Here is a 24,825-nt window from a genome sequence, read left to right as displayed (position 1 = left end):
GTTTTTTTGTTTTTTGTTTTTTGTTTTTTGTTTTTTGTTTTTTGTTTTTTGTTTTTTGTTTTTTGTTTTTTTTTTTGTTTTTTTTTTTTTGTTTTTTGTTTTTTGTTTTTTGTTTTTTGTTTTTTTTTTTTTTTTTTTTTTTTTTTGTTTTTTTTTTTTTTTTTTTTTTTTTTTTTGTTTTTTTTTTTGTTTTTTTTTTTGTTTTTTTTTTTTTTTTTTTTTTTTTTTTGTTTTTTTTTGTTTTTTTTTTTTTTTTTGTTTTTTTTTTTTTTTTTTTTTTTGTTTTTTTTTTTTTTTTTGTTTTTTTTTTTTTTTTTGTTTTTTTTTTTTGTTTTTTTTTTTTTTTTGTTTTTTTTTTTTTTTTTTTTTTTTTTTTTTTTTTTGTTTTTTTTTTTTTGTTTTTGTTTTTTTTTGTTTTGGCGCTGCCGTCGCTTAGGAGATTTGACATCTCTCCCGCGCTGCTCTCAAGTTTAAACAACAACATTGAAAAGCACGTGGTTGGGCGCATTGTCATTCTCATCAAAATGTTCATGCCTCTTTTTCGTCAAGAAAATTGATGTGTAGACTAAAAATAGTTTAGAAATGTCGAAGGTAATTATTTTGATAATCACTTCAGATAACTTTAAGTTATATTCAGAGCAAAAAAGTCAATTTATAAAAAAAAACTTAGCATCATAAAAATCATGTTGGTGAGAATCAGAATGCGGCTCCTGCAAAGACTGCGGTGCACTGCAGTCTACATTCAGGCTTATTCTTGCAAGTGGCAATAGACTACGAGATGGCGTTAGTTTGTCATCCGCCATGTTTTTACACACGATATTTAAATTATTTTGTTCTAGCTGCTACGTCTGTTGTCTGTGTAAATAGCTCAATAAGAAGTGAGCAAGCAAGTTTCTATCAAAAGTTTTGCAAAATTAGTTGTTTAAATAGTGAAAATCAGCAAATTGGATGGAGTTAGGAGCGAGAGCTTAACCTGCCAAACACACGAGAATTTCCCCTACTCAGTTTGATCATGAAACTTTTAGGAGTGATTGAAAATCATCTTTTTTATCATTTTCAACAAGGTGCGTTTCCAAATCACGCATGATGGCCTATCTACAATCACTTAGCTTAGAAAATTTCACTTAGCTTAGGAATTTGAATCAATGGAAATGAAGCCGAGCTTCTACAATGGAAAAGTAATCAAATTAGAAACTGACGTATGGTTTGAAAAAATTCAAAATCTACGGTAAGTTGACGTTTCAATATCAAAGGTAAACAAACAACTGCATAGCAACGTATATCAGCCCAGCAAAATTTCTAAGTTGATTGTGGATGACGGCCGTAAGTTGCGTACTTTCCTAAGTAAATACTTTACTTAGATGTTCTAAGCTAAGTGATTGTAGATAGGCCATGATCCAGAGTTGACCGTGTTGACCCAAAGCCGCTCGGTAAAATGACAAGAGTTCTACCTTCTTCGCACCCCTGGTGCAAGTTGTAATTTCATTTCACAGTGTAATGTTTACCTCTAATCTGTCAAACGCGAGCATGCTTTTCCGCACTGTTTTCATTCTCGCGCCGATGTTCGGATCATTTTGTGGAATTTAAACGGAATTTGCTTCAGTAAATTGGAATTTGGATCATTTAAAACACTAAAATTGTGCAAACCAAATCCGGCACCATGGACGACTACCTCGGTTCCGTGGCCCTGCCGAGCATGAAGCAGCGCCAGAAAAAGTTGTGCCAGGTGAAGATGAAAGCACGTGCGAACCCTGTTTACAATGGTGAGTGTTTCCCTACCCTAATGGGTTGTTCAAGCCACTAACCGCGTTCCGTCTCCCTCGCAGATTCCACCAACTTTGGCGTGCGGATGCTCGAAAAGCTGGGCTGGTCCGAGGGCAAGGGGCTGGGCAAGCGCGAGGACGGCATGTCGGCGCCGATTCTGCCCAAGCTGAAGCAGGACAGCGAGGGGTTCGGGTACGCCGGCGAAAAGGACGACCACTGGACGCAGCACGATCAGGACTTTAACCAGCTGCTCAAGTCGTTGAATGGCGGAGAGGATGACGACGCGCAAGTGGGGGAGGATGAGGTGGACCTGGCGAAGATGAAGTCGCTGGAGGAAAAGTCGAAAAATTCGCGCGCCCGGGTACATTATAAGAAGTTTACCCGGGGGAAGGATCTGAGCCGGGCTAGCGAGAAGGACTTGGCGAACATATTCGGGAAGAAGTCGCTGGAGGAGGTCAAGAGTCAGATTGTGGGCGGTGAGGTGGCGGATGAGGTGGAGGTGGAGGAGGAAGCTGAACCCTCGGAGGAGAGGAACATTTTGGGGTTGACGACGATTAAGGCCGCCGTGTCGGTGCAGGACTACTTCAAGATGAAGATGCAGGAGAAGATGGGGGTGAAGGTTGCGGCTGCCGTGGAAGAGCCGGAAAGGAAAAAGTCCAAAAAGTCGAAACGAAAGCATGAAGAGGAAGTGCAACCGGAACCGGAACCAGAGCCTGAAGTTTTTCAAGAAGTCGAAGAGATTCCCAAAAAGAAGAAGAAGCGTTCAAAGAATGAAGAACCGGAAGTAGAGGTCGCACAGGAAGTTGAAAAAACTCCCAAAAAAAAGTCCAAAAAGGAAAAACAAAGGCAAATTGAGGAGGAAGCTCAAGAAACTGTAGAAGAGCAGACCAGTTTAGAACAGTTGGAGGAACCTGTTGAGCGAAAGTCGAAGAAAAGTAAACGAAAGCCATCCGACGACAGTGAGGAAGTTGTTGGCGAAGTCGTCGAAGAAGCAGCGACTTTAGAGCAAGTCGACGAGGCGCCAAAAAAGAAGTCGAAAAAGAAAAAGCGAAAACAGTCCCAGGAAGATGATCAGGACTGCCAACCCGTTGAGGAGGAAACCGCTCAGATTCCCGACGAGGCCCCCACGGAAGGCAAAAAGAAAAAGAAGAAGAAACAGGACGAGCACGACGGTGACGACGACGACGACGAAGTGACGTGCCGCGTGAAGGTCAGTGTTTTAAAGCAACTGGACGAGCACTGCTTCGCCGGGTCTAACTTTGCGGATATTGTAGGCTACGGGCTAACGCAGGACGTGAAGCTGGTGCGGCGCGAGGGAAAGACGAAGCAAACGCTGGAGAAGCACCAGTTTGTACGGCAGAAGCAGACGTCGGCCCACCGGAAGCGGCAGATGCTGAAGAAGGTGAGTGCGTTCAAAGGAATTTGAACCGGTTGTGTGTCTTTGAGTTTATTTTTTTTTTGTAAAATTGCAAATAAGAAGAAAAAAACAAGTTGAATAAATTAGGTAGCAATAGTTTAACACGATAGTTGTCGCTCGCTCTGATCCAGCAGAATATCACGTTCCATGGATGGGTTCATTTGTCCATTTGTTCGTACTCGGTCGCGGCCTGGCACAGCAGCGGAATCAGCTGTTTCTTGTACAGGTCGTGCTCCTCGCCGTGCGTGATGCGCAGAATCTTCTCGCTCTCGTTGACGTTCATCAGCGCCTCCTTGCCGTGCTTGAGGTAGATTTCGATTTTGCCCAGCTTGAGCAGCAGCAAAGCGTAAAGCGGATGGAACGCTCCGTTGAACCGCTTGAAGCCATCCTTAAGCCGGCTACCGTAATCGATCGCGTCTTCCCACTTTTCCATTTCGATGGCACTTTCGAACGCAAGATCCAGCGTCTTCAAGTACCAAACGTTGAACGGATGGAAGACCTTCTCCTGCTTGCTCAAACACAGCTGGCAAATGTCCAAATCTAAAAAAAATAAAAGAAATCCAGTTAATACAGAACATCCCACCTCCAAAACCTCACTCCTCACAAGTAACGTCCTTCATCTGCTCCAGTTGGGTCATCGTGAAAGCGCTTATCTCGCGGAACTTGTCCCGCTCGGTCTGCTTGATGGCCGTCGAACAGCCCGGACACCGATCCTGCCGGGCCGTCATCGAGATCGGCTCGTCGCACTGGGCGTTCGCGCAAGCGGCCCCATTCATCAGCTTCAGTTCCTGCTCGTCGCGGCACCGCTCGCAGCCACACTCGAAGTAGTACCGCTTGCGCAACATGTCGCGCCGCACGTCTGTCGGATTGAGCAGGTCGATGTACGAGATGAAAATCTTCGAGAAGTCAATCTCCGCCCCGTGGTAGTCCTCGAGCAGGCGCACGTTCAGGTTGCATCCGTCGAAGATGGCCACCGCGTTCGGGCGGCAGCTGTGGTCCATGATGGACGCGCCCAGGTACATCCCGGTGCCGATGCTGTTCATCTCGTCGTCCAGGATGTTGAAGCTGTTGATGCACATCTGGAAGGGTTGGAGCACACGCGTCTTCAGTTAGTTTTTTTCCGACCTGGCTTATTACACATATTTAACTTAATCCCCTGGAAAATATTTATAAGTTTTAATCTAAATTTTTAAATAAAAGGTTAATTAAAAATTGAAAAAAAAAGACTTTAAAAAAATACACATCTTTCGCAATTCGCAATTTTCAGTGTAAGAACGGGCCTTGACCGATCTTATGCACCAGGTTCCCGACGAACACGCACTGCCCTTACACCTACATCTCACCCTTGCTCTGAGTCAGTACGAGCAGCACGCTAGAACACGCTTTGAGTGTTCGTGCCAGGCATGCACACCTTCTTTTCCGGTTACGCATTTTAACTCGGCCGGGGGTGGTACATTACGTAGGGTTTGATGTAAGTATAAGCGCCTAACCATCTATAGTGTGCCTATCAACTTTTATCAAAGCAAAAACTGTTTTATTTTTAGTTTGAATTCAAAAACTAGTTGTTATTTTACTGTGTATTGTTTTCTCCTGAAATCTCCCCTATTGTTGAGTCGTGTTTATCTGTAGCTATTTCTTTTGTCGCGGTGCTGTGTTACAATATTTTGGTCCTAATCATTTTAAAAAAGTTTTTCAAAAGTACAATAGTAATATTTGTGTTAATCCTTTAATCATTCCATAAATTGAGTAAGGGCTCGAACCTCACTTGCTCAATAAAAAGGTGAAGTTTCAAAGCAATGGACAGTGAAGGAAATATACTATGTAAAGAATCAATAGTAAAAGGAAGAAAGTAATTTATGAAGTAGATATAGAAATTAACAATAGTTAATAAAAAGAGGTAACAAACAAGCTTAGATTGTATTGAGGGCAATTTATAGGGAAGATGAGAAATTATTCAAATAGATAAATAAAGAAAAGGCACATGATAAACAAAATTGACATCGCTGCCAAATTAAGGGAAAGCAGACAGTTTTTTACAGCAGCATCAATTGGTGAAATAGAGTGGAAAAGCCGTTGAGAAATAAGAGAATCGAATAAGTAAAATAGAAATCAAACGGAGGATAGTAAGCAGAAGCCGTTTTAGAAAATCAGTGAAACAAAATAAACAGAAGATAGCTGTTAGCTGAAATGGAAAGAAGAGAAACCCCGTTCTGCGATGCTCAGGTACATCCACAGCAGTTGACTCAACATACTGCGAATCAAAACAATACCGTCTACAATCACAAATTACTTCCCTTTCCCACATTGACGCGCCCCTTTCTTCTAGCCGTCTCTACTCTGACCCTCGCTGGTCAAAGGTTTACGAGTCGTTTCCACAGGCCACCAGCTAGGTTACACCTTGTCATCATGATGACTAAACCAAGCCAACGTGGAGGTAAGAAAATAGGACACTTGCAAGGAACCAGAGCCATGCTGTTTTGTCCAAACAGCACTACGGATGTAGTTGGGCTCCTTCCTGGATGTTCCTCGCCTAGGTGTGTCAACCGACGAGTATCATCAGTATCATGCAAAAAAAAAAACACATCTTTAATAAATAAAAACGGTTGCACAGGGTAAACGAGCTGCCCTAGTAGCAACCTGACTCTTAAAATCGAGATCTACAAACAGACATGGCGGGCGCCGTTGATGGCCAATGACTGTCACCTATTTGCAACTGATCTAGTTTCAGCAATCAATTATTTATTTATTTTATCTTTGTCATTTTTTCTACTTTTTTGTCTGATGAGTTGTTATTTTGTTTGCATTTTAATTCTTTTCGTTTTAATTTTGTGAATCTGAACCAAAGGCGCCGACTCAGGAGGGGGGGGGCACGATACTTTTTGCCCCACTTTAAATTGGGCAGGGGGGGGGGGGGGCAGTCCATACGCTCACTTATCGCTCATTCGTGAGGAGGAGCGCTGCGCGAGCTAGCTCACGTTTGCCCGCGCTCACTTTTACTCCGATTTTTTCAGCTCGCGTTTGCTCCACGCTCGCGCTCACGCTCATATTTCGCTCACGGAGCGCTCATTTTGGACGTGTCGCTAATCATTTAACGTTTATGAGAAACAGCGATGGAATAATCATCATCAAAAGAAAATCATTGGACGTTCATCAAGAGAAAAAATCCGAAGGGAGTATGGCTCTTCTCTCTCGCGCACGAAAGATCGGTAAAAGGAATCTAAAAAAAATCATCATCTTGATTATTCAGCGGAACATCATTTTCACTATTACACTTGCAAGTGTAACGTCACACGTCGAAAAACGACCTGTCACATTTTGTAGATGGGCAATGTGTGTAAACAAAGTGAAATAAATATTTGTAAGTGGTGCTGACAAGGAAATTCACAAAAAAATCATCCGCAGATTGATTTTCTTGGAGAATTTCGGGAGCGATTTTCTTTTGCGTGATTTGCCTCCTCTCTCTTTCGCGGGTGAAGAAAGTTCGCTAGCGAAATTGATTTTTTTGCGATTATTCCATCCCTGGGCTGAAATCAATATTTTTCACCACGGAAAGGTTGGCTCTTCTTTCAACAAGTGGATTTTATTCAACATTTTCGCAACCAAACCTCTGAAAATATTCAATTACAAGTTATATATGATTTCTTGATCATGGATGATTGTTACTGCTTAAAAGATTATTTAAAAATAAATAAAATATACATAAATTTTCAATATTTGTGTACATAACAACAATAAAATATGGTCCAATATGGATTTGATTTGTGAATAAACAGTGCATCTCTTCACGTCAATGAATGTTTACATTATGAATTTAGTTTTTTGTTCCTTGTTCGAAAAATGTCTATATTTTAAATAGAACGTAAATTTCGGTTCGCTGATCAAATCCATTTCATTGCCTACTTTTGTTTGTTCGACCACTTTCTTGATTGTTTTTGCTGCCTGTGCTAAGATAGTTCTAGAAATTTCGTTTCAAACAGGCAGATGCTTCAACAGGAAAAAACAACTACCTACTTTGGCTCACCAGCTCACGTGAGCGCAAAACGCTCCGGTGAGCGTGAGCGAGCACGAGCTACCTGATAAAAACTCACGCTCCAGCTGGAGCGAGCAAGCCTTCCGTGAGCGCTCGCTCATTCGCAACCCTGGCCATGAGTTTCTTAAACCCTTGAATTTTTTATACTAATATTTTTTTTAAGTTTTGGAATATTGAATTTTGTGTATCTGTTATTTTTTTCAAAATTGCAGATTTGAAAAATTGTTGATTTTTTAATATGTATTTTCTAATTTCTGAAGCTCTAAATTTTTTTTTTTATTATCGCCTTCCAAACTTATAAAAAAAATCCCCCTCAATTAATATTCGGGTAATTCTCCGCCAACTCACACAGCAGTTGCCCCGACCCCTCTTCGATTTGCGTGAAACTTTGTCCTAAGGGGTAACTTTTGTCCCTGATCACGAATCCGAGGTCCGTTTTTTGATATCTCGTGACGGAGGGGCGGTACGACCCCTTCCATTTTTGCACATGCGAAAAAAGAGGTGTTTTTCAATAATTTGCAGCCTGAAACGGTGATGAGATAGAAATTTGGTGTCAAAGGGACTTTTATGTAAAATTAGACGCCCGATTTGATGGCGTACTCAGAATTCCGAAAAAACGTATTTTTCATCGAAAAAAACACTAAAAAAGTTTTAAAAATTCTCCCATTTTCCGTTACTCGACTGTAAAAAATTTTGGAACATGTCATTTTATGGGAAATTTAATGTACTTTTCGAATCTACATTGTCCCAGAAGGGTCATTTTTTCATTTAGAACAAAATTTTTCATTTTAAAATTTCGTGTTTTTTCTAACTTTGCAGGGTTATTTTTTAGAGTGTAACAGTGTTCTACAAAGTTGTAGAGCAGACAATTACAAAAATTTTGATATATATACATAAGGGGTTTGCTTATAAACATCACAAGTTATCACGATTTTACGAAAAAAAGTTTTAAAAAAGTTGGTCGTCATCGATCATGGCCGTTCATGGTCACCCGCGACAGACACGGACGACGAAACAAAGAGAAACGCAAAAAGTAACTTTTTCAAAACTTTTTTTCGTAAAATCGCGATAACTTGTGATGTTTATAAGCAAACCCCTTATGTCTATATATCAAAATTTTTGTAATTGTCTGTTCTACAACTTTGTAGAACATTGTTACACTCTAAAAAATAACCCTGCAAAGTTAGAAAAAACACGAAATTTTAAAATGAAATTTTTTGTTCTAAATGAAAAAATGACCCTTCTGGGACAATGTAGATTCGAAAAGTACATTAAATTTCCCATAAAATGACATGTTCCAAAATTTTTTACAGTCGAGTAACGGAAAATGGGAGAATTTTTAAAACTTTTTTAGTGTTTTTTTCGATGAAAAATACGTTTTTTCGGAATTCTGAGTACGCCATCAAATCGGGCGTCTAATTTTACATAAAAGTCCCTTTGACACCAAATTTCTATCTCATCACCGTTTCAGGCTGCAAATTATTGAAAAACACCTCTTTTTTCGCATGTTCAAAAATGGAAGGGGTCGTACCGCCCCTCCGTCACGAGATATCAAAAAACGGACCTCGGATTCTTGATCAGGGACAAAAGTTACCCCTTAGGACAAAGTTTCACGCAAATCGAAGAGGGGTCGGGGCAACTTTTCCCGATTTCGTGTGAGTTGGTAGAGAATTACCCATTCTCAATCACGTTGTAATAAATTATCTTTTTCAAAAAAAAAAGAATGATTTCCGGATTTAAAAAAAAACTTATCACATCGAAATATTAAAACTAGTATAAGGCCGATGCAAATATTTAAAAAAGTTTTTGTCCCTCGGCCCTGGCCGAGGTCAAGGGGGGGGGGGGCAAAAAAAATAAAAAAATATAAAAATTTAAATAACAAGCCATAGTCTTCACATTTAAATGAAAAAAGTGTTTTAAAATGCATTTTACACTAGTTCAGTTGTTTTGCAATCATTAGTTTTCAAAAAATCTAAGATCTGACAAAAACAAAAATTGTATCGAAAAAAAAGATTTTGCATCGAAAATTTTCAAAAAATCTTAAGATTTTTTAATAAACCTCAACATGCTAAAAATGATTTAAAACGCAGAAGAATGTATTTTAATTTGATTTCAGCTGGTTGCACTTGAATTTTCATTGAAATTTTGAAGTTTATTGTAAAAATATTTGTTTTGCCCCCTGATTTTTAGGGCCAATTTTGAAGGGGGGGGGGGGGGGGGGTGACAAAAACTTTTTAAAATATTTGTACCAGCCTAATTCGTGATTTACAAGAAACTTTAACATCTAATCGCCACTCTTACCTATCGATTTCGGAAAACAACAGTGCCTCCCCAAAATTTTGGACTAGTCGACGCCTCATAAGTTAATTTTTTTATTCTTTATTATAGAGTTTTTCAGGCGCCGGCTGGTTCAATCCTTTCTTTATTTTTTTACTGTTTTGAATTTTTTGGTGTTGTTTTTTTAGTTCAAAAATACACTCAACCCTCGATGGTTTGACACCTGTTGTCTGTGACAAACGAAAATGTGACCAACCACCTGTGTGTACCGTATTTAAAAAAATACAAAATGACTATTTATCAATCTTTCCGAAATGTTGTATACATTTTATCATTGCATTACCATTTTTAATGTCAAATACTTAAATTGTGAAACGGTATTATATTTACTCGAATTTTGTAACTTGCAATATGGGATATCTACCCATGGACGCAACATTTTTTTCATAATTTGCCTACCTTTCCGAAAATCCGCAGCAACTCCTGGTTCCCTGGCATGGCCGCCTCGTCAATCAACGAACGCAGCACGACCGTCAGCGACTGGAAGTGCTCCATGCGCTTCTCATCTTTCTTGATATCCTCCTCATCTGTAACGGGCGTGAGAAATTTCATTGAGGCATTGTTGAGGTGTTGAGAAGGCTGCTGACATTTAGCCGGTTGCGTATTTTTCTTTTTGATCAATCGTCCCGATTTAGAAGCAAACATTATATAAAAGTAAAACGACACCAATCCAGAAATAAATCACCGCCGTGCAACCGGTTCAAACTGAACTCTTCAATCATCAGCAGCAGCAGTTCGATCGATTAGTACGCTAGTGCGACGCCCTTTCAAAAAAAAACAAAAACACAGCGATCACATTGTTAGGGGAAGAAAACAACACAAATGCCTCAACATAAAGTTTCTTACGGTGTCGTCTTCGGTGCGTTCTTCGATGTTGGTCATGTTTCGGAAGAAAAACGCGAGCGCGCGCAAACGCAAAAATCGGTGAACAAAAATAACATTCGCATAAATGTTTCGTCGAACTCGCGAATCTCGCTCGCTGTTTCTCTGTCTGTTAGTCACTTTGGACTCAATGAACTGACAAATCGCTCGTTCTGAGTCACGATTGAACAAAAGAGGTCAGAGGACGAAATGGAACACAAGTTATGATTCTACTCACGAGGCATCAAGTCCCAGAATCGCCGGTAGCACTTGTCTGTATAATATCCCTTCATGACGTCGCCGCCTTTCAGCAGTTTACGGATTATTCGAGACATCATTAGGCCAGCATCCGGAACCACTCGGTCGCCAATCTCCTTCAGCTTGCCGCATTCCTCCTGGTGGTCGGGCCAAGCCTCCTTCTGACAGAGCCGGTTGCAATACCGCACGTACAAACAACTCGAGCACTTCAATACCTTTCCCCTGAAATTAAGGCAATCATCATAATTAGGAAATTCTATCATTAAAATTCTACTCACGGCTTGAAGCACTTGTCGCAGCGTTCCGCCCGGTAACGTGACTGCAGGACACAAGCAAACGGGGTCTCCTTAAGGATCAGGCTGCCCTGTTTGTGGAATAACTTCCTCATTGCGTAAGTGAAAACTTGTACCTCGTACTGCCGTCGCGACTATGCCGGTCTCTGCGGAACGAAAGTGAAACCACACAACCACCGTCTCGAGCGCCAACTCGCAAATGAAGTGATCTGGTCGTGTTTACTGGCCGGCACGCGCGGTTGCTGTTTATGTTGGACGAGACGACGAGTGCAAAAGCTAAAGAGGTGATGACGGCCGGTGAGATTAGGTGCGCGAGACAGTGACGATGGACCTGAAAGTTAGAAAATGTTTTCTTTAGTTTTGTTTGAGCTTTAGTAGGGGTAACTAGTCAAAATCAAAAATTCACCGATTACAACGTGAAGTATCTTTTGAAACAATTTAGAATTTTACCAAATTTTAGCTAAGTATTTTGAAATAATCATTTACTATTGAACCTATTGCATGATTGCGATTAAATCGGTTCCGATCAAAAAGCGACAGCGATTGACTAGATCGTTTCACAGTGCGATTCAAAAAAGCGCTAGAATCGGTAGGTGGTCGTTGAACGGTCGCGCCTTTCCAACCAGAAATGCAGAGCCGCGTACACACACGCGTCACAACATGAAATGCGTTTTTTTTTTCTTCTGTGGAATGAATATTTTTAGAAAACCAACCAAGCGTAAAAGCGTTTTAAAATATTCCAAAAATAAATCGCGATTGTTTTGCCCGAAGAGGTGGTGGGTGGAAATTCGTATGCAACAGCACCACACTCACGAGGGGTTGTAAACAAAACCCAACATGACAGATCAAAGTGAGGTTTGTTCGCCTTTTATGCTGAATGTTGTAGCATGGAAGCAGGTGTGCTCCTGCAGGGGGAGTTTTCCATTTTACCGAGCTTCATTAGGTCAACCGACACAAATGGACGTGTTTTGGAAACGAACCTAGCAGATCAGTAAACCTCGTTGGTTTTACCACAGATTGACAGCGATTCTTGTTAAACCATCGGGATTCCTTTTTTTTTTGTTTTTATTAGTCGAGTTAATAGTTTAAAATTCAAGCAAAACAATGTAAAAGGTCCTAAGTCCAAAATGTAAACAAACCAGATTTTTTGTGCAAACAATGCCAAAAGTCTTTAACTATCGCTACATATCGAGGATTATATAAAAAAACATGTTATTTATATGAAAAAATAACTGTTTTACAAAAGGCCAAAGTCAAAGAAATTTAGTTTGTTTCCAAAACACTCATAGACACTTTATTTCAAAGGGTCAATGTGGAAACTGGGTTGTTTTGTTTTGAAATCGTGTTTGGTCCATGGCCAAAACAATGTATTTCAAAACAAACAACGAAACAAGGTATGGAACTTGGTTCAAATTAGTTTAAAAAACAGCGGACGGAACGGAACAGATTAGCGACGCCGTGGGAGGCCACGGATCACATTTCAACTTCCGGATGCGTCGAAAAAGGACGACCTCACCAACCTGGTCCACGCGAACATCGATCAGTTCAGCCAGTACTGGCGGGAATGGCCTGGCGCGTTCTGTTTCATCTCGGCTTCATCCACCGGTGGAAGTAAGGAAAGCGGTGAAATCAGACATACGGATAGTGATCGCAACAGCAATTCGTTAGTATTTGAATTTAACTTCCACTTTCAGATCCATCAGCCCCAAGATTAGCACACATTCCTGTCCGCGCTTCTGCAATAATTAAATTATTCTTTCGCGATGGAAAACCTTCGGCCGCACGGACGTTTACCATCAGTCCCGCTTAAGCAGCAACGAAGTTAAACAGAACCTACTTCCGCCAACGACTATTTCATGGATCGACTTCCGAAACAACCCGGCAATGTTGTCAAGCACTGATGAGGCATGCGGAAGTGGCCACACGAGCGCCAACACTTCGTCGCCGGAGCAGCGGATGCGCCAGGGTCCAAAACGTTACATGCTGTCCTCGGACGCGGTCATACACCAAAGTGAAGAGATCGAGATCGAGGAAGGTGTTGGTGGAGAATCGCTACAAATTTGTTACCGAAAGCAAAGGCGGCCAGTACAAGTCAGCGCCGTTCCAGAGTCGAAATCCAACACGTGTTACTCATTCTTTGAAAACTACCGCCAACCGCCACTTTGACTGACAAATCCTTCGCGTTTCAACGCCATCCGCGACGTCTCCAAATAACGATTTTACTTTTTCACTAACAAAGATTTACTTTAAATAAAAGTTTCCCAGTATTTCTGGGATCCTCAAGACGTGTGTCATGATGATTCTAGCCATTTACTATACATATTAAAACAAACGACGGCAAATCATATTAATGTTATAATTTATTTAATATCCTTTCCTCATGACTGGTAATGATAACAAACATCGATTAGGTGAAAAGTACAGAATTGATGGTCTTAGTACCAGTATGTATAACTACCTTAAAACATCACTTTTTATCTTCTCTAAATGTTGAATCTCAGATTAGCAATTCCTTGTCGCAGTAAATACGAATCGCTTTTTTTGTCAAATCCACCCGTAAGCTAAGTGAAGCAGTTCACTCAAGACAGCCAAGCATTTTTCCCACCTACTCGTGGCCAAAAACTTCTCAAACCACCGTCCACGGTCTCCAGCGAAGTAATTTCCCTGGTTGGTGCTGTTCCGGCTTCAGTCTCAGCTTACACTCGAGGGATACCGTGCACGAAAAACCAGATGTAACTGGCCAGCTCCAACGGTTGGTTCGGCTTCGAAAAATCCGCGAAGGTTTGCCACTTGCTGGAAGCCAAAATGAAATTAACTCTGTGTTGAAAATTACAATATTAAAACCATGAACTTACCTTTGCGAATGGAGGAGAAACTCAGCGAACACTTGATAACATGAAATTTTGTCAAAAAAAGATCACTAACCGCTCAAAACTATTAAAAAAAATAAATATATTTTTTAAAACGAAAGGCCAAACACGAAAGCAAAAGTTGTTTGGGTTTGGCCTGCGGCCAAAACAACAAAAGGAAAACAAAAACAAACTGTTATCGTGTTTGGCCCGGGGCCAAAATGGAAAATGAAACTGTCGATGTTTGCAAAGGCGCTAACACGCAAAGGGTCTAATCCGATCCCGCACTGGTAAAACTTTCGCTCGAGGCCTATGTGCTTTTTTCATTAATTTTATCGGGATAATTATGTTTTTTCATTAATTTCAACATAAGGATGCATAACCATACTAGTTTTACACAAATTGAGTGAATAATTTTTGCAGACACCTTTATCCGTTTGAAATAGGAATTAAAAAACTAACTGCAAATTTCATCCTTGATTTTCTCAATGTTTTGAAAAATGAGACCGGCCGTTTTACAATGTTTTGCTTGAATTATCGAGAATCTTGTGTTTCATTTTACACTCTGCATCATGGGCATCACGAGTTCTCCCAGTACGACATCTGGAAAGTCTGTGGCCAAACTAGCCTCAGTCGGTAAAATCGAGGGCGCCCACTCCGTTTAGCAAACGGTAAACATGGCGGGAAGCCGAACGATTCGTACGCGAGAGATTTCAGTGAAAAATCAGTTAATTTTTTGTGTTTTTGAACTCAGTGAAGGTAGTTTTACTTTAAAATTTGAGCGAAACTTATAGTTTCTATCCAATTTCCTGAAAAGGACGGGTCAAGTGTTTGCAAATGTGTTTATTGTGCAAATGATTAAAATATGTTTTCGTAGCGTTTGATGTCACAACATAAACCAGCATAAACATGTGGGGTTATGTTGGCACTCAATCTAGTTTAGTTCAAATCAAGTGGAAAAAAAGTTAGTGATGGTGGTTTATGTTTAGAAATCTGCATGTTATGACAAAGTTGAACAGAGTTAGGATAGAGCTGCAAAGAAATTTTCGCCATGGTGCTTGCAGGTAAATCAATACTAGGTTAAATGTCCGTAAATTGGGCCTAGTCAATAAATTGGCCCTACCAAACTAAATTTAAAGTAAAAAATAATTGAAATGGTTAATCAAAAAATCTCAGGAATCTGTCATTATCTTATAATCTATAGAGTCTTTACCTCAAATTTCAATCAAATTGGTCCATCCCATCGTAAATCAACTTTGTGTTCAGAGAAAAACGCTCACAAAGTTTGACAGTTTGCTTTGCGCAAGGCTAAATTTGAGCTAAAATCGTCCCTAACTCAGTTAATGCAGTTTGAGGTGATATTATTGTTCACAACGATATACAGTAGGAATCAAACATGTATGAATAACTCTTCAAGGGAGCGTCCATAACCAAAGTCACTATAATGGCAGACGTGTATCCAGTAGACACACCTTTCCCCCAAATATGAGCCAGATTGGTTGAAACTACGACTTGTTAGAGCCATTTTATCATTGTTCCCCGTGTCTCATTGATGACTACTCTACCCTACTTGTTCGGTAACTGGGCTGAGAACGTAGCGCAGTCACCGAATCCCTGACTGAAAAGTCCGTCGGACGTCCGTCGTTTGTCGTCCGTGCACTCGTACGACGTCGCACGACAATGTCGTGCGACTTTCGCGCGAATGTCATACGTTTTTGCACCAAAAAGTCGTGTTTGTCGTGCGATCGATAATCGAAATTGTACGACATTGTCGTACGACATTCGACCGATGTCGCACGGTTTTGTTATTTAGAATGTCGTGCCTTTGTCGTGTGCTGTCATTTGTTATATTTAGGCTTTTTTTAAAGAAAAATTCAAGTTTTTTATTATTATATAGGATTGTTATTATTTTTTTGTAATTTAACATGATACTGGAATAACCTTCCGAACATTTTCACTATCACTGCACTTAATTTCACTGTTTTCAAAATAACTGAGATAGATCCTGGTTCTGAGGCCATTGGCCATCCCATAGATTCTGGTTCTGATGCCGTTGGCCATCCCACGACGACCGAGTTCGATTCCGTGGGTCGTTCGTCCACCCCCATCGTCTTCTCCCGGATGTCTTTGAGCATCTGGGACCTGCGATACACATCCGGAACCATGCTGGGATTGTTTGTTTGACTGTGATCCGAACTGGCCGCTGTTGCCCTGCTAAGACGGTCGTTTTGGAATGTATCGTTGTCTCATATGGCTCATGTTGCCACCGACTCCTCTTCCTCCGCCACTAGTAGCAGGACTGGCAGCAGCATCTCGGAAATAATTTTGCAACCTTTGATGAACGGTGGCAGAAGCATCTCGGAGATGCTCGCTCATGCCCTTTTCGTTTGGACCACGCACGAGTAGTTCTCCAAGACGTTCTCCAATCTGTTGTGCAGATTCGCGTTTTTTTGTTTTGCATGCCGTTGCCGTATTCTTGAGCTGCATCAGCTGATCGCGCGAGTATTTTCTGCTTTCTGGATGGATTGTCCGGAACCCACTGTTCCGCGTCGTTCTCGATGAGGTTAAGCTAGCACGACTTTTTGGCAGGAATCATCGATGCGGTGGCGGCCTTCGCTGGCCTGTCGGTGGCGCAAATTCCGTCGATTCTTGCGTTTGAACCGCTCCGGCACTTCCGCTTATATTGGGTGACTTCTTGCTTCATTTCCGCGGGGCTCGGATGGTGCGTTAGATGCTGCTGGGTGTTGAAATGATAAGAGAACATAGAGGTTCTCTAGTCCGCAGCGGTGATCGTGCGGGGACATTTGCATCTGTGGCGGTCCGTGTTGGTGAACGTGTGGCGGCGGATGGCGGAGATGTGTTGGTGGTTTATGATGCATCGGTCCCATGCCGGCGGGAGGTCCGCTCAGTTCAGGAGTAGCCTGGTGAGGATGATGTGAGGTGTTTATTATTGTCTGGTTCAACGGCTGGGTACAGTGGAACTTACATTACATTCGGAGGAGTTGTGTTGTAGGTCGGAGTTGACGGCAGGTTGAGGCTGTTGTGTGAAGCCTGCTGTTGTTGTTGTTGAGCTCCGGATCCGGCTGTAGATGTCAAAGAGGAGGTAGGAAAAGCCAAATCGTTGCATGTACGTCCTCATGTATTTTAGGATTGATGATGGAAATGGCTCGCCACGCTTCATTATGGTTTGGGGGGGGGGGGGGGGGGTAGCGAATTGGGCAACGGAAACTACTGCATCTGCGGAGTAGGATCAAGTGGATTAGTGGCACTGTTCGTAAGAGAGGCGACAGGATGATGAAAGAATTTGGTGGTATTTACATTGAAGAGACCGCCTTTACCGCCAGCCGGATGGTGTTGGCCTTGGGCCAGGATCGGTGCTGACTGTGGGGAGGCCAATGCCATGCCCGGCTTCGAACCATATTTCCACGTGTGGCTCGGTATCCGGCTGTACTGCATCTGAATACACGAGGTAAAGAACGGTTCCCAATAAATATTCATAGAAATAGAAAGTAACTAACTACCTCTAACTACTTAAACCAACTTACCAACCAACTTTTTGCTCCGATTTGGTTTTGCACACTACATTTTCAACCTCAATTTTTAGCTTTTGTTCAATCCAGTCTGAACAAATTTTTGCTTGATGTAAACTGTCAAAGTTTTTTTGCCGACGCCGCCGAAACGTCAATCTGTCAGAAAATCGATGCAAAAAACGATGTCATGCATGTCGATTGTTTGTCGTCCATTTGTCGTCCTTTCGACCAATCGATATCGAAACGGTAAAATCAAATCCGTGCGACATCTCGTACGACGTGCGACATTTTTCAAACAGGGATGCTGTTCGCTAACTGGGCTGAACGAAAAATAACGAGGGGACTACCGATGCATAATATTTTCTAAATGAAATATAAAAATTAAAATTACTCAAATTTATTTACACTGATTACTATTTATATTTCTTCAATTATGACTTGAAATTGCAGGCCAAGGATTGATACCTAAGAGCATGCAATGGCACTGACCTTGTTGCGTGCTCTTGGGTTGACGTCCACGTAAGGAACATCCTGGAAGGAGCGTAACTAACTACATCCGTAGTTCTGTTAGATCATCCGAACTATCTTGATCAGAACAGTATAGCTCTGGTTCCTGGCGAGTGTCCTATTTTCTTACCTCCACGTTGGCTTGGTTTTCATGATGACCTAGCTGGTGGCCTGTGGAAACGGATCGTATACCTTTGACCACCGCGGGTCAGAGTCGAGACGGCTAAAAGAAAAGGGCGCGACAATGTGGGAAAGGGAAGTAATTTGTGATTGTAGACGGTATTGTTTTGATTCGCTGTATGTTGAGTCAACTGCTGTGGATGTACCTGAAACATCGCACAACGGGGTTTCTCTTCTCTGCATTCTCAGCTACCACCTATCTCCTATTTTTGTTTTGCTCTTCTGATTCCCAATTCTTCACTGATTCTTCTATTTAATATCCAACATTTGATTTTAATGTTACTAACTTTTGATTCTCTTATCTCTCAAAGCTTTTCCACTCTTTTCTATCAATTGATACTGCTGTAAAAACTTTGTGTTTTTCATTAAAAATATACTTTTCCTTAATGTACTAGTAATATCAAGTCTATTGTTCATTTGCCTAATCTTTTTTGATTTTATTGCGAATTTATTTATTTGAATAATTCTTTATCTGTCCTATAAATTATCATTACTATAATCTAAGCTTGTTTTGCATCTCTATTTATTAACTATTGTCTAATTTTACATCTAATACATCTAGCTTCTCATTTTTATTCTTCAAAATACGCTCATCATCTCTTACTATTGATACTTGATTTTTATAAAATAAATTCTCTTTTACTGTCTATTGTTTTCAATCTTCACCCTTTTTTTCAAACAAGTGAGGTTTGAGCCCTTACTCAATTTATGGAATGGTTAAATGATTAACACAAATATTACTATTGTATTTTTGGTAAATTTTTATAACATGCTTAGGACCAACAATTGTAACAAAACACCGCGACAAAAGAAATAGCAACAGATAAACAGACTCAACAATAGGGAAGATTTCAGGAGAAAACAATACACAGTAAATAACAATTAGTTTTTGAATTCAAACTAAAAATATAACAGTTTTTGCTTTAATGAAAGTTGATAGGCACACTATAAATGGTTAGGCGCTTATACTTACATCAAACCCTACGTAATGTACCACCCCGGCCGAGTTAAAATGCGTAACCGGAAAAGAAGGTGTGCATGCCTGGCACGAACACTCAAAGCGTGTTCTAGCGTGTTGCTCGTACTGACTCAGAGCAAGGGTGAGATGTAGGTGTAAGGGCAGTGCGAGTTCGTCGGGAACCTGGTGCATAAGATCGGTCAAGGCCCGTTCTTACACTGAAAATTGCGAATTGCGAATTGCGAATTCAATTATGACTTGAAATTACATATAAGTTTGAAAAAAGTTTTTTTTTATTTATTGAACGTGATTTTTGCATCTATACCCTCGGTGATTTCGGTTTGTTTTGGATTTTTGACGTTTGTCTGCTTTTTAACTGGGCTACGGCCCAGTTATCGAACACCCAGTTAAACAACGCCCGGTTACCGAACAACTACTATAGCTTATTTTCCTGAGTATCTTTTGTTCGATCGCAAAGGATTTAAAATGGATGTTTAATTCAATTCTTAAAACATAACCACTGATGAACTGACGTGCCACCAGGAACAAATTTCTGGATCATTTCAGACCGCATTCTTCTTTTTTTTCTTTTTGCTTTTCTCTTCTTGAGTGAATGTCAAAATTCGAGTTTGACACTCAACCACCTGTAGCTGAGCAATTCTCTGAGATTTCGGTCATTCGATTTTTTTTTTGTATTTTTTAATCCGGCTGAAACTTTTTTGGTACCTTTGGTATGCCCAAAGAAGCCATTTTGCATCATTAGTTCGTTCATATAATTTTCCATACAAATTTTGCAGCTGTCCATACAAAAATGATATGTGAAAATTCAAAAATCTGTATCTTTTGAAGGAAATTGTTGATCGATTTGATGTCTTCGGCAAACTTTTAGGTATGGATATGGACTACAATGAAAAAAAAAAATATACACGGTAAAAAAATCGGTGATTTTTAATTTTACTTTTTGTCAATAAAACTTGATTTGCAAAAAAAAAAACACTATTTTTATTTTTATTTTATTTTTTGATATGTTTTAGAGGACATCAAATGCCAACTTTCCAGAAAATTCCAGAATGGGCAAAAAATCTTTGACCGAGTTATGATTTTTTGAATCAATACAGATTTTTTTCAAAAAATCTAAATATTGGTAGCAAACATTTTTCAACTTCATTTTTTGTTGTAAAATCGAATTTGCAATCAAAAAGTACTTCAGTGAATTTTAGATAAAGTGCACCGTTTTCAAGTTAAAGCCATTTTTAGGTAACTTTTTGGAATATAGTTTCTAAGTCTCACCCAAACAACCCACCATTTTCTAATGTCGATATCTCAGCAACTAATGGTCCGATTTACAATGTTAAAATATGAAACATTCGTGAAATTTTCCGATCTTTTCGAAAACAATATTTTCAAAAAAATCAAGACTAACATTTCAAAAGGGTGTAATATTGAATTTTTGGCTCGTTCGAAATGTTAGTCTTGATTTTAAATTATAACGTGTTCGAACCGGTTGTTGCGTTTGAAACGGAATTTGTGTACGATTCTAATTAGATTCCGCTGTTGCAACGCGTTAGCAAATACTCACAAATGTCACACAATATTCAAAATGTTTCGCCAAATGGCATATTTGGACCGAAGAATAATCGAAAAATGGCTACTTTGATTAAATAGTATTTTTATCAACGCACACCTCAAACAAACAATAGCATTCATGGGCTGTATGGCTTTATTTTTTTTCTATGCATAGAATATAACTCATATGATGGTTTTAAGTAATATCCCATATATAATAAATTGTTTTCCTTGCTTTTTTCAGGGTTTTTACAATGAGACAAGATCAACTAAAAAAGGTAAGTGCACTACGTCAAGTCAAGTGTTTCAAAAGCAATTGTTGTGCCAAAGGATAGCTATAGAATTTCTTCGAAATTTAGACTAATGTTTGAATACTGTCATTATAAGGGATGGGATTCGTCAGTGTTGTATCCTTGTCAGCGTAAAAATGAATGTTGTATTACTCTTTCACCACTTTATTTATTAAATCTTAACAAAAGTACGGGCTTACAAAGAAGATTTATCAACTTTATCAGTACAAACTAATCACGCCTGCGTCAAGTGATTGGCCATGTGTTTTCGCAGGTAATCCTTACGTGGGTATCCGCGCCCACAGATAGTACAAACAAACGGCTTTATGCCTTGGTGGGCCATGATGTGTCGCTTAAGATCCGTCGAGAATGCATAACTAGCGTCGCACTGATCACACTTGAATGGTTTCTCTCCCGTGTGCAGTTTCATATGAGCCTGCAAACAGGTTTTCCAGGCGAACGATGATGGACACAGCGTACACTGGAGCGGCCGGTGGTTCGGATTGTGGGTAATCAGGTGGTTCTTCAGGTTGGAATTCGTTTTGAATCCTCTTCCACACACCTCGCACTTGTATCGATCCGCTGCTATGGAGTGAGCTCGTACGTGCTTCCGGAATGAGTCCTTCATGACAAAAGTTTTCGCACAAATTGGACAAACGAAGGATTTCCCTTCTTCGTGCGAGCGTTCGTGATCGGCCATTGCCGTTTTGTCCCGAAAGATACGGCCACAGGTCGCGCATTGATACGATTGCACGCGGTACGCTTTGAGTTGATGATCCCGAAGGATTCGCAAGCTTTTGTACCGTCGAAAGCACACGTCGCAAGAATACTGATTGTCTTTATCGTCTGCGGTGAGACTTTCCGGCTGGTGGTTTTCTGCGGCGTGTGCCTTAAGTAGTTCGTCATTTTCAAACTGTTCGTAGCACGCGCAGCATCGCGGTAGTTGTCCCTTGCGATTGCAATACGGTTGAATCATTTCCCTTGCGTGTGACTCGATGTGCTGATCGAGAAGACTTTTGCTCTTAAAGTCTTCCTCACACTTATCACATTTGAATTCGTTTTCAACGTACAGTTGCTCCTTGTGCAGAGCTAGAGCTTTCCTGGTGGTGTACCGTTTGAAACACACGTCACACTCGTACGGACGCGCCTCCATTCTTGCTCGGTCCGTAACCTTGGTGTTGGCATGAACCGTTTGCGAATGTTGGAGCACCTCCTCCATTGTAGACAGCTTCTCTTTACATCTGCAGCATCGTTTGATTTCCTTATTCGCTGGTCTCCGGCCTCTCTTCGTTACTGGCTTTTTGCTGGTTTCCTCTTCATCATCCTCACTTTCCTGCTTAAAATCCGGATCAGCATAGTCTTCATCGTCGTCTTCGGAATCACTATCTTCCGAGACTTCACGGCGTTTCTCTTTCTTCACAATCGGCTTTACATCCACCTCCGGCTGCAGTGGTTCTGCGTAAACGCACTCATCGTTCAGCACGTCTTCGGAGACTTCAGTTTTTATCAAGCTGTCTACCAACTGAGGAAACTCATCACTTTCCATCAACGAATCCCTGAAGGTGTAGATGAAATTGTTAGTGAAATCACAAAAAGGACATCACCGCCTACTCACCTAGCATCGGTTTTGCTATCCATAAGCAACCCCCGGAACTTGGCATCGGACTGATGGCACCGGATGACCAGTTTGTACGCAACAACCAGGTCCGCTTTGCATTGCTCACAGCATTGGTACGGAAGACCATCGTATTCGTTGATCTGGAAAAGGGCTAGATTTTATCCGGTTCTAGACAAGTTTATAGAACGAATTCCGCCTACCTCTAGATTCACACAGTACCGCAGCATATCGGCCAAGCTGCTGGTACTGCTGTCCGGGAAGTTGTTCAGCGGAACAGCGCTCGCTACCACCGACGAGCAGATCCGACAGGAGCTGTGGAATGTGTCCATGGACAGGGTTCCCGGGTGGGCGGTCATCGTACGTCGTGGCAGTGTATCGCGTTTTGGGATTGTAAGATTCGGACGAAGCTCACCAATTAGAATGTAAATAAGAAGGAAGATTGCGAACTGTGTGTGACAGGTGACAACGGGTTTGACGTTTGGATTGTATACAACACAACACCATCAGTGTGTATGTTGTTGTTGACGTTTTCAATGCATCGCGTATTATCCATCAACATCGATGATTGAAGCGTAATGTTTTGTAAACAATCATTAGCAGGTAGTGCATTGGCTTGTGTACTTATCATTTGTTTTGATTTTATCTGATAAAGAAATGGAAGCAAAACAGGATCCCTGCCGGATTTGCTTCGTCTCATTAGAAGGAAACATTTCGTTGAGTGATTCCTTCAATGGAAGCTCGCTTATTGAGATGTTACGGTGCTGCGTTAAGCTAGAGGTCAGTACCAATTACGCCAAACCAAGATTGCTCAACTTATTTGTACTGTGTTTACAAACAGGTTCATGAAAACGATGGTCTTCCCTACGAATGTTGTACAAGCTGTAAAGACGATCTGTTAGTTGCTTACAGCTTTGTGGTTCGATTTCTTGAATCAGATGCCAAATTCAGGAAACTGCTAGAAGATGCGTCTTCAGTTGACAGGTAGCTATTGCAAGATTGGATGTTCTCTTTAGGATGTTTAAAGAAGCTCGAATTTCAGGTTATCAGAAAAAGAGCCACGAACGGTATGTTCGGTTAAGCCGCAGTACAAACTTGGTGAGGAACTTGTATTTGTCGAACAATTTGTGGATACTTGTAACGATGCCGCGGAAATCACCGCAATCAAAGATGAGTCCGCTGACAGTTCTGAAGACGAATTCGATGCGCTCAGTGACGATGGAGATCATGGCGAGCAAGAAGAGGAAGTCAGAGTTAAACGAACAAACTACACGTCGACGCCTAAACGATGTTGTAGGTGTAAAACGCGACTTCACAGTATCAAGCAGGTCCAAGAGCACTCCAAAATCCACGAGGAATCCAGAATCACCGATACTCGTCGCATCAAATTACGACCTTATGAGTGCTCGAACTGCTTCAAGCGGTACACTAAACAGCGAGCTTTGGAGCTTCACCAACGCGAGATGTACGCCGATAAGCCTTTTCAGTGTGACGAATGTGAAGAAGACTTCCATTCTGCATCGCAACTAGAAGAACACAAGGATAGCCACGGAAAGGAAAAGGTTCCCAAGAAAGGACCTTTTCCAAAGTGCTGTGCATGTTACCAACAGTTTGAATCTGAAGATCAGCTCAGAGCACATGGGAACGAAGTCCATCTGCCTGAAAGTCAGAAGTGTTCAAGCGAAAACGAGAACCAGTTCAGCTGTGACGTGTGCTACCGTCGGTACAAATCCAAGCGTATTCTCATGGATCACAAATCAAAGCCATACCGGACAAAGCAGTACCAGTGTTCGCAGTGTGGAAGGATCTTCCGCGATAAATGTGCCCTCTCAGACCACGAACGGTGTCATCAGGGTGAGCGACCGTTTGTTTGTGCCGTTTGCTCGAAAACGTTTGCCATTAAGGATTCCTTCCGGAAGCACGTGAAATCGCACTCGATCGAAGAGGATCGCTTCAAGTGCGAGATATGCCAGAAAGGGTTCAAAACTAAGGGAAATCTGAAGGATCATTACATAACACACGCGCCCGACTATCGGCCGCTCAGTTGCACCCTTTGTTCGGCCACTTTTGCGCGTAAGTCTTGCCTGAACTCGCATATGCGGATGCACACGGGAGAGAAACCGTTTAAATGTGACCAGTGCGATGCTAGCTATGCGTTCTCGACGGATTTGAAGCGGCATCGGATGGCCCATCAGGGAATTAAGCCGTTTGTTTGTACAATCTGTGGGCGCGGATATCCGCGGAAGGATTATCTGCGTAAACACATGGCTAACCATTTGACTCAGACGTGATTGAAGGAAGCATCGTTTAGCAGTATTGGTTTTTATTGTTTTCAATAAATGATTTTAAGCAACTTTCTGTTCAAAAATG

At 41.1% G+C, this 24,825-nt stretch overlaps 5 protein-coding genes and 2 long non-coding RNA genes across 8 annotated transcripts; 3 read left to right on the top strand and 4 right to left on the bottom strand.

Annotated features, from left to right (window-relative positions):
- The first annotated feature begins 1,513 nt into the window (after positions 1–1,513).
- LOC120421717 (PIN2/TERF1-interacting telomerase inhibitor 1) lies at positions 1,514–3,283 on the top strand. 2 transcript variants are annotated; one of them, XM_039584965.2, is made up of 3 exons: positions 1,514–1,763; positions 1,827–2,974; positions 3,039–3,283. In XM_039584965.2, the coding sequence occupies exons 1-3, from the start codon at positions 1,661–1,663 to the stop codon at positions 3,048–3,050; spliced, it is 1,263 nt and encodes a 420-aa protein (XP_039440899.1). In that variant the 5' UTR covers positions 1,514–1,660; the 3' UTR covers positions 3,051–3,283. The 2 variants fall into 2 exon arrangements, with proteins under 2 accessions (XP_039440899.1, XP_039440898.1); XM_039584964.2 differs by having other exon boundaries at positions 1,516–1,763; positions 1,827–3,283.
- Positions 3,196–11,390, bottom strand: LOC120421719 (histone-lysine N-methyltransferase SMYD3). The gene is made up of 6 exons (XM_039584966.2): positions 11,367–11,390; positions 10,946–11,291; positions 10,648–10,889; positions 9,948–10,075; positions 3,786–4,260; positions 3,196–3,721 (listed from the first exon to the last, which is right to left on the bottom strand). Exons 2-6 carry the CDS (start codon positions 11,053–11,055, stop codon positions 3,339–3,341), a joined length of 1,338 nt encoding a protein of 445 aa, XP_039440900.1. The 5' UTR covers positions 11,056–11,291; positions 11,367–11,390; the 3' UTR covers positions 3,196–3,338.
- A 627-nt stretch (positions 11,391–12,017) lies between these two features.
- Positions 12,018–13,305, top strand: LOC128093013 (uncharacterized). The gene is made up of 2 exons (XR_008212175.1): positions 12,018–12,571; positions 12,655–13,305. It is a non-coding gene; the product is annotated as an uncharacterized LOC128093013 (long non-coding RNA).
- Positions 13,261–14,344, bottom strand: LOC128093012 (uncharacterized). Its single transcript, XR_008212174.1, has 2 exons — positions 13,816–14,344; positions 13,261–13,753 (listed from the first exon to the last, which is right to left on the bottom strand). It is a non-coding gene; the product is annotated as an uncharacterized LOC128093012 (long non-coding RNA).
- Positions 14,345–15,426: 1,082 nt separating this feature from the next.
- Positions 15,427–16,998, bottom strand: LOC120421715 (uncharacterized). Its single transcript, XM_039584962.2, has 2 exons — positions 16,796–16,998; positions 15,427–16,730 (listed from the first exon to the last, which is right to left on the bottom strand). The coding sequence occupies exons 1-2, from the start codon at positions 16,988–16,990 to the stop codon at positions 16,488–16,490; spliced, it is 438 nt and encodes a 145-aa protein (XP_039440896.1). The 5' UTR covers positions 16,991–16,998; the 3' UTR covers positions 15,427–16,487.
- Positions 16,999–20,958: 3,960 nt separating this feature from the next.
- Positions 20,959–22,934, bottom strand: LOC120421714 (oocyte zinc finger protein XlCOF6-like). Its single transcript, XM_039584961.2, has 3 exons — positions 22,659–22,934; positions 22,456–22,598; positions 20,959–22,396 (listed from the first exon to the last, which is right to left on the bottom strand). The coding sequence occupies exons 1-3, from the start codon at positions 22,812–22,814 to the stop codon at positions 21,076–21,078; spliced, it is 1,620 nt and encodes a 539-aa protein (XP_039440895.2). The 5' UTR covers positions 22,815–22,934; the 3' UTR covers positions 20,959–21,075.
- A 101-nt stretch (positions 22,935–23,035) lies between these two features.
- LOC120421709 (gastrula zinc finger protein XlCGF26.1-like) lies at positions 23,036–24,808 on the top strand. The gene is made up of 3 exons (XM_039584955.2): positions 23,036–23,235; positions 23,297–23,439; positions 23,498–24,808. Exons 1-3 carry the CDS (start codon positions 23,113–23,115, stop codon positions 24,744–24,746), a joined length of 1,515 nt encoding a protein of 504 aa, XP_039440889.1. The 5' UTR covers positions 23,036–23,112; the 3' UTR covers positions 24,747–24,808.
- Positions 24,809–24,825: the final 17 nt, after the last annotated feature.

Source organism: Culex pipiens, chromosome 2 (assembly GCF_016801865.2).
Source record: "Culex pipiens pallens isolate TS chromosome 2, TS_CPP_V2, whole genome shotgun sequence".
In the NCBI taxonomy this organism is placed as follows: domain Eukaryota; kingdom Metazoa; phylum Arthropoda; class Insecta; order Diptera; family Culicidae; genus Culex; species Culex pipiens.
The sequence above is the reverse complement of the archived record's forward strand: the minus strand, read 5'-3'. Positions and strand labels throughout refer to the sequence as shown.

Bases quoted from the DNA above. Each gene is read 5' to 3' on its own strand.
- LOC120421717 (XM_039584964.2), top strand. From the start codon at position 1,661: ATGGACGACTACCTCGGTTCCGTGGCCCTGCCGAGCATGAAGCAGCGC. The intron at 1,764-1,826 runs GTGAGTGTTTCC...TCTCCCTCGCAG, and splicing joins TGCGAACCCTGTTTACAATG to ATTCCACCAACTTTGGCGTG.
- LOC120421719 (XM_039584966.2), bottom strand. From the start codon at position 11,055: ATGAGGAAGTTATTCCACAAACAGGGCAGCCTGATCCTTAAGGAGACC. The intron at 10,076-10,647 runs GTGAGTAGAATC...CGCCCGTTACAG, and splicing joins ATTCTGGGACTTGATGCCTC to ATGAGGAGGATATCAAGAAA. The intron at 4,261-9,947 runs GTAGGCAAATTA...CAACCCTTCCAG, and splicing joins TGCTGCGGATTTTCGGAAAG to ATGTGCATCAACAGCTTCAA.
- LOC120421715 (XM_039584962.2), bottom strand. From the start codon at position 16,990: ATGAAGCGTGGCGAGCCATTTCCATCATCAATCCTAAAATACATGAGG. The intron at 16,731-16,795 runs GTAAGTTCCACT...CATCCTCACCAG, and splicing joins ACAACTCCTCCGAATGTAAT to GCTACTCCTGAACTGAGCGG.
- LOC120421714 (XM_039584961.2), bottom strand. From the start codon at position 22,814: ATGACCGCCCACCCGGGAACCCTGTCCATGGACACATTCCACAGCTCC. The intron at 22,599-22,658 runs GTAGGCGGAATT...GCCCTTTTCCAG, and splicing joins GGTACTGTGTGAATCTAGAG to ATCAACGAATACGATGGTCT. The intron at 22,397-22,455 runs GTGAGTAGGCGG...CTACACCTTCAG, and splicing joins GATAGCAAAACCGATGCTAG to GGATTCGTTGATGGAAAGTG.
- LOC120421709 (XM_039584955.2), top strand. From the start codon at position 23,113: ATGGAAGCAAAACAGGATCCCTGCCGGATTTGCTTCGTCTCATTAGAA. The intron at 23,236-23,296 runs GTCAGTACCAAT...GTTTACAAACAG, and splicing joins GGTGCTGCGTTAAGCTAGAG to GTTCATGAAAACGATGGTCT. The intron at 23,440-23,497 runs GTAGCTATTGCA...CTCGAATTTCAG, and splicing joins GATGCGTCTTCAGTTGACAG to GTTATCAGAAAAAGAGCCAC.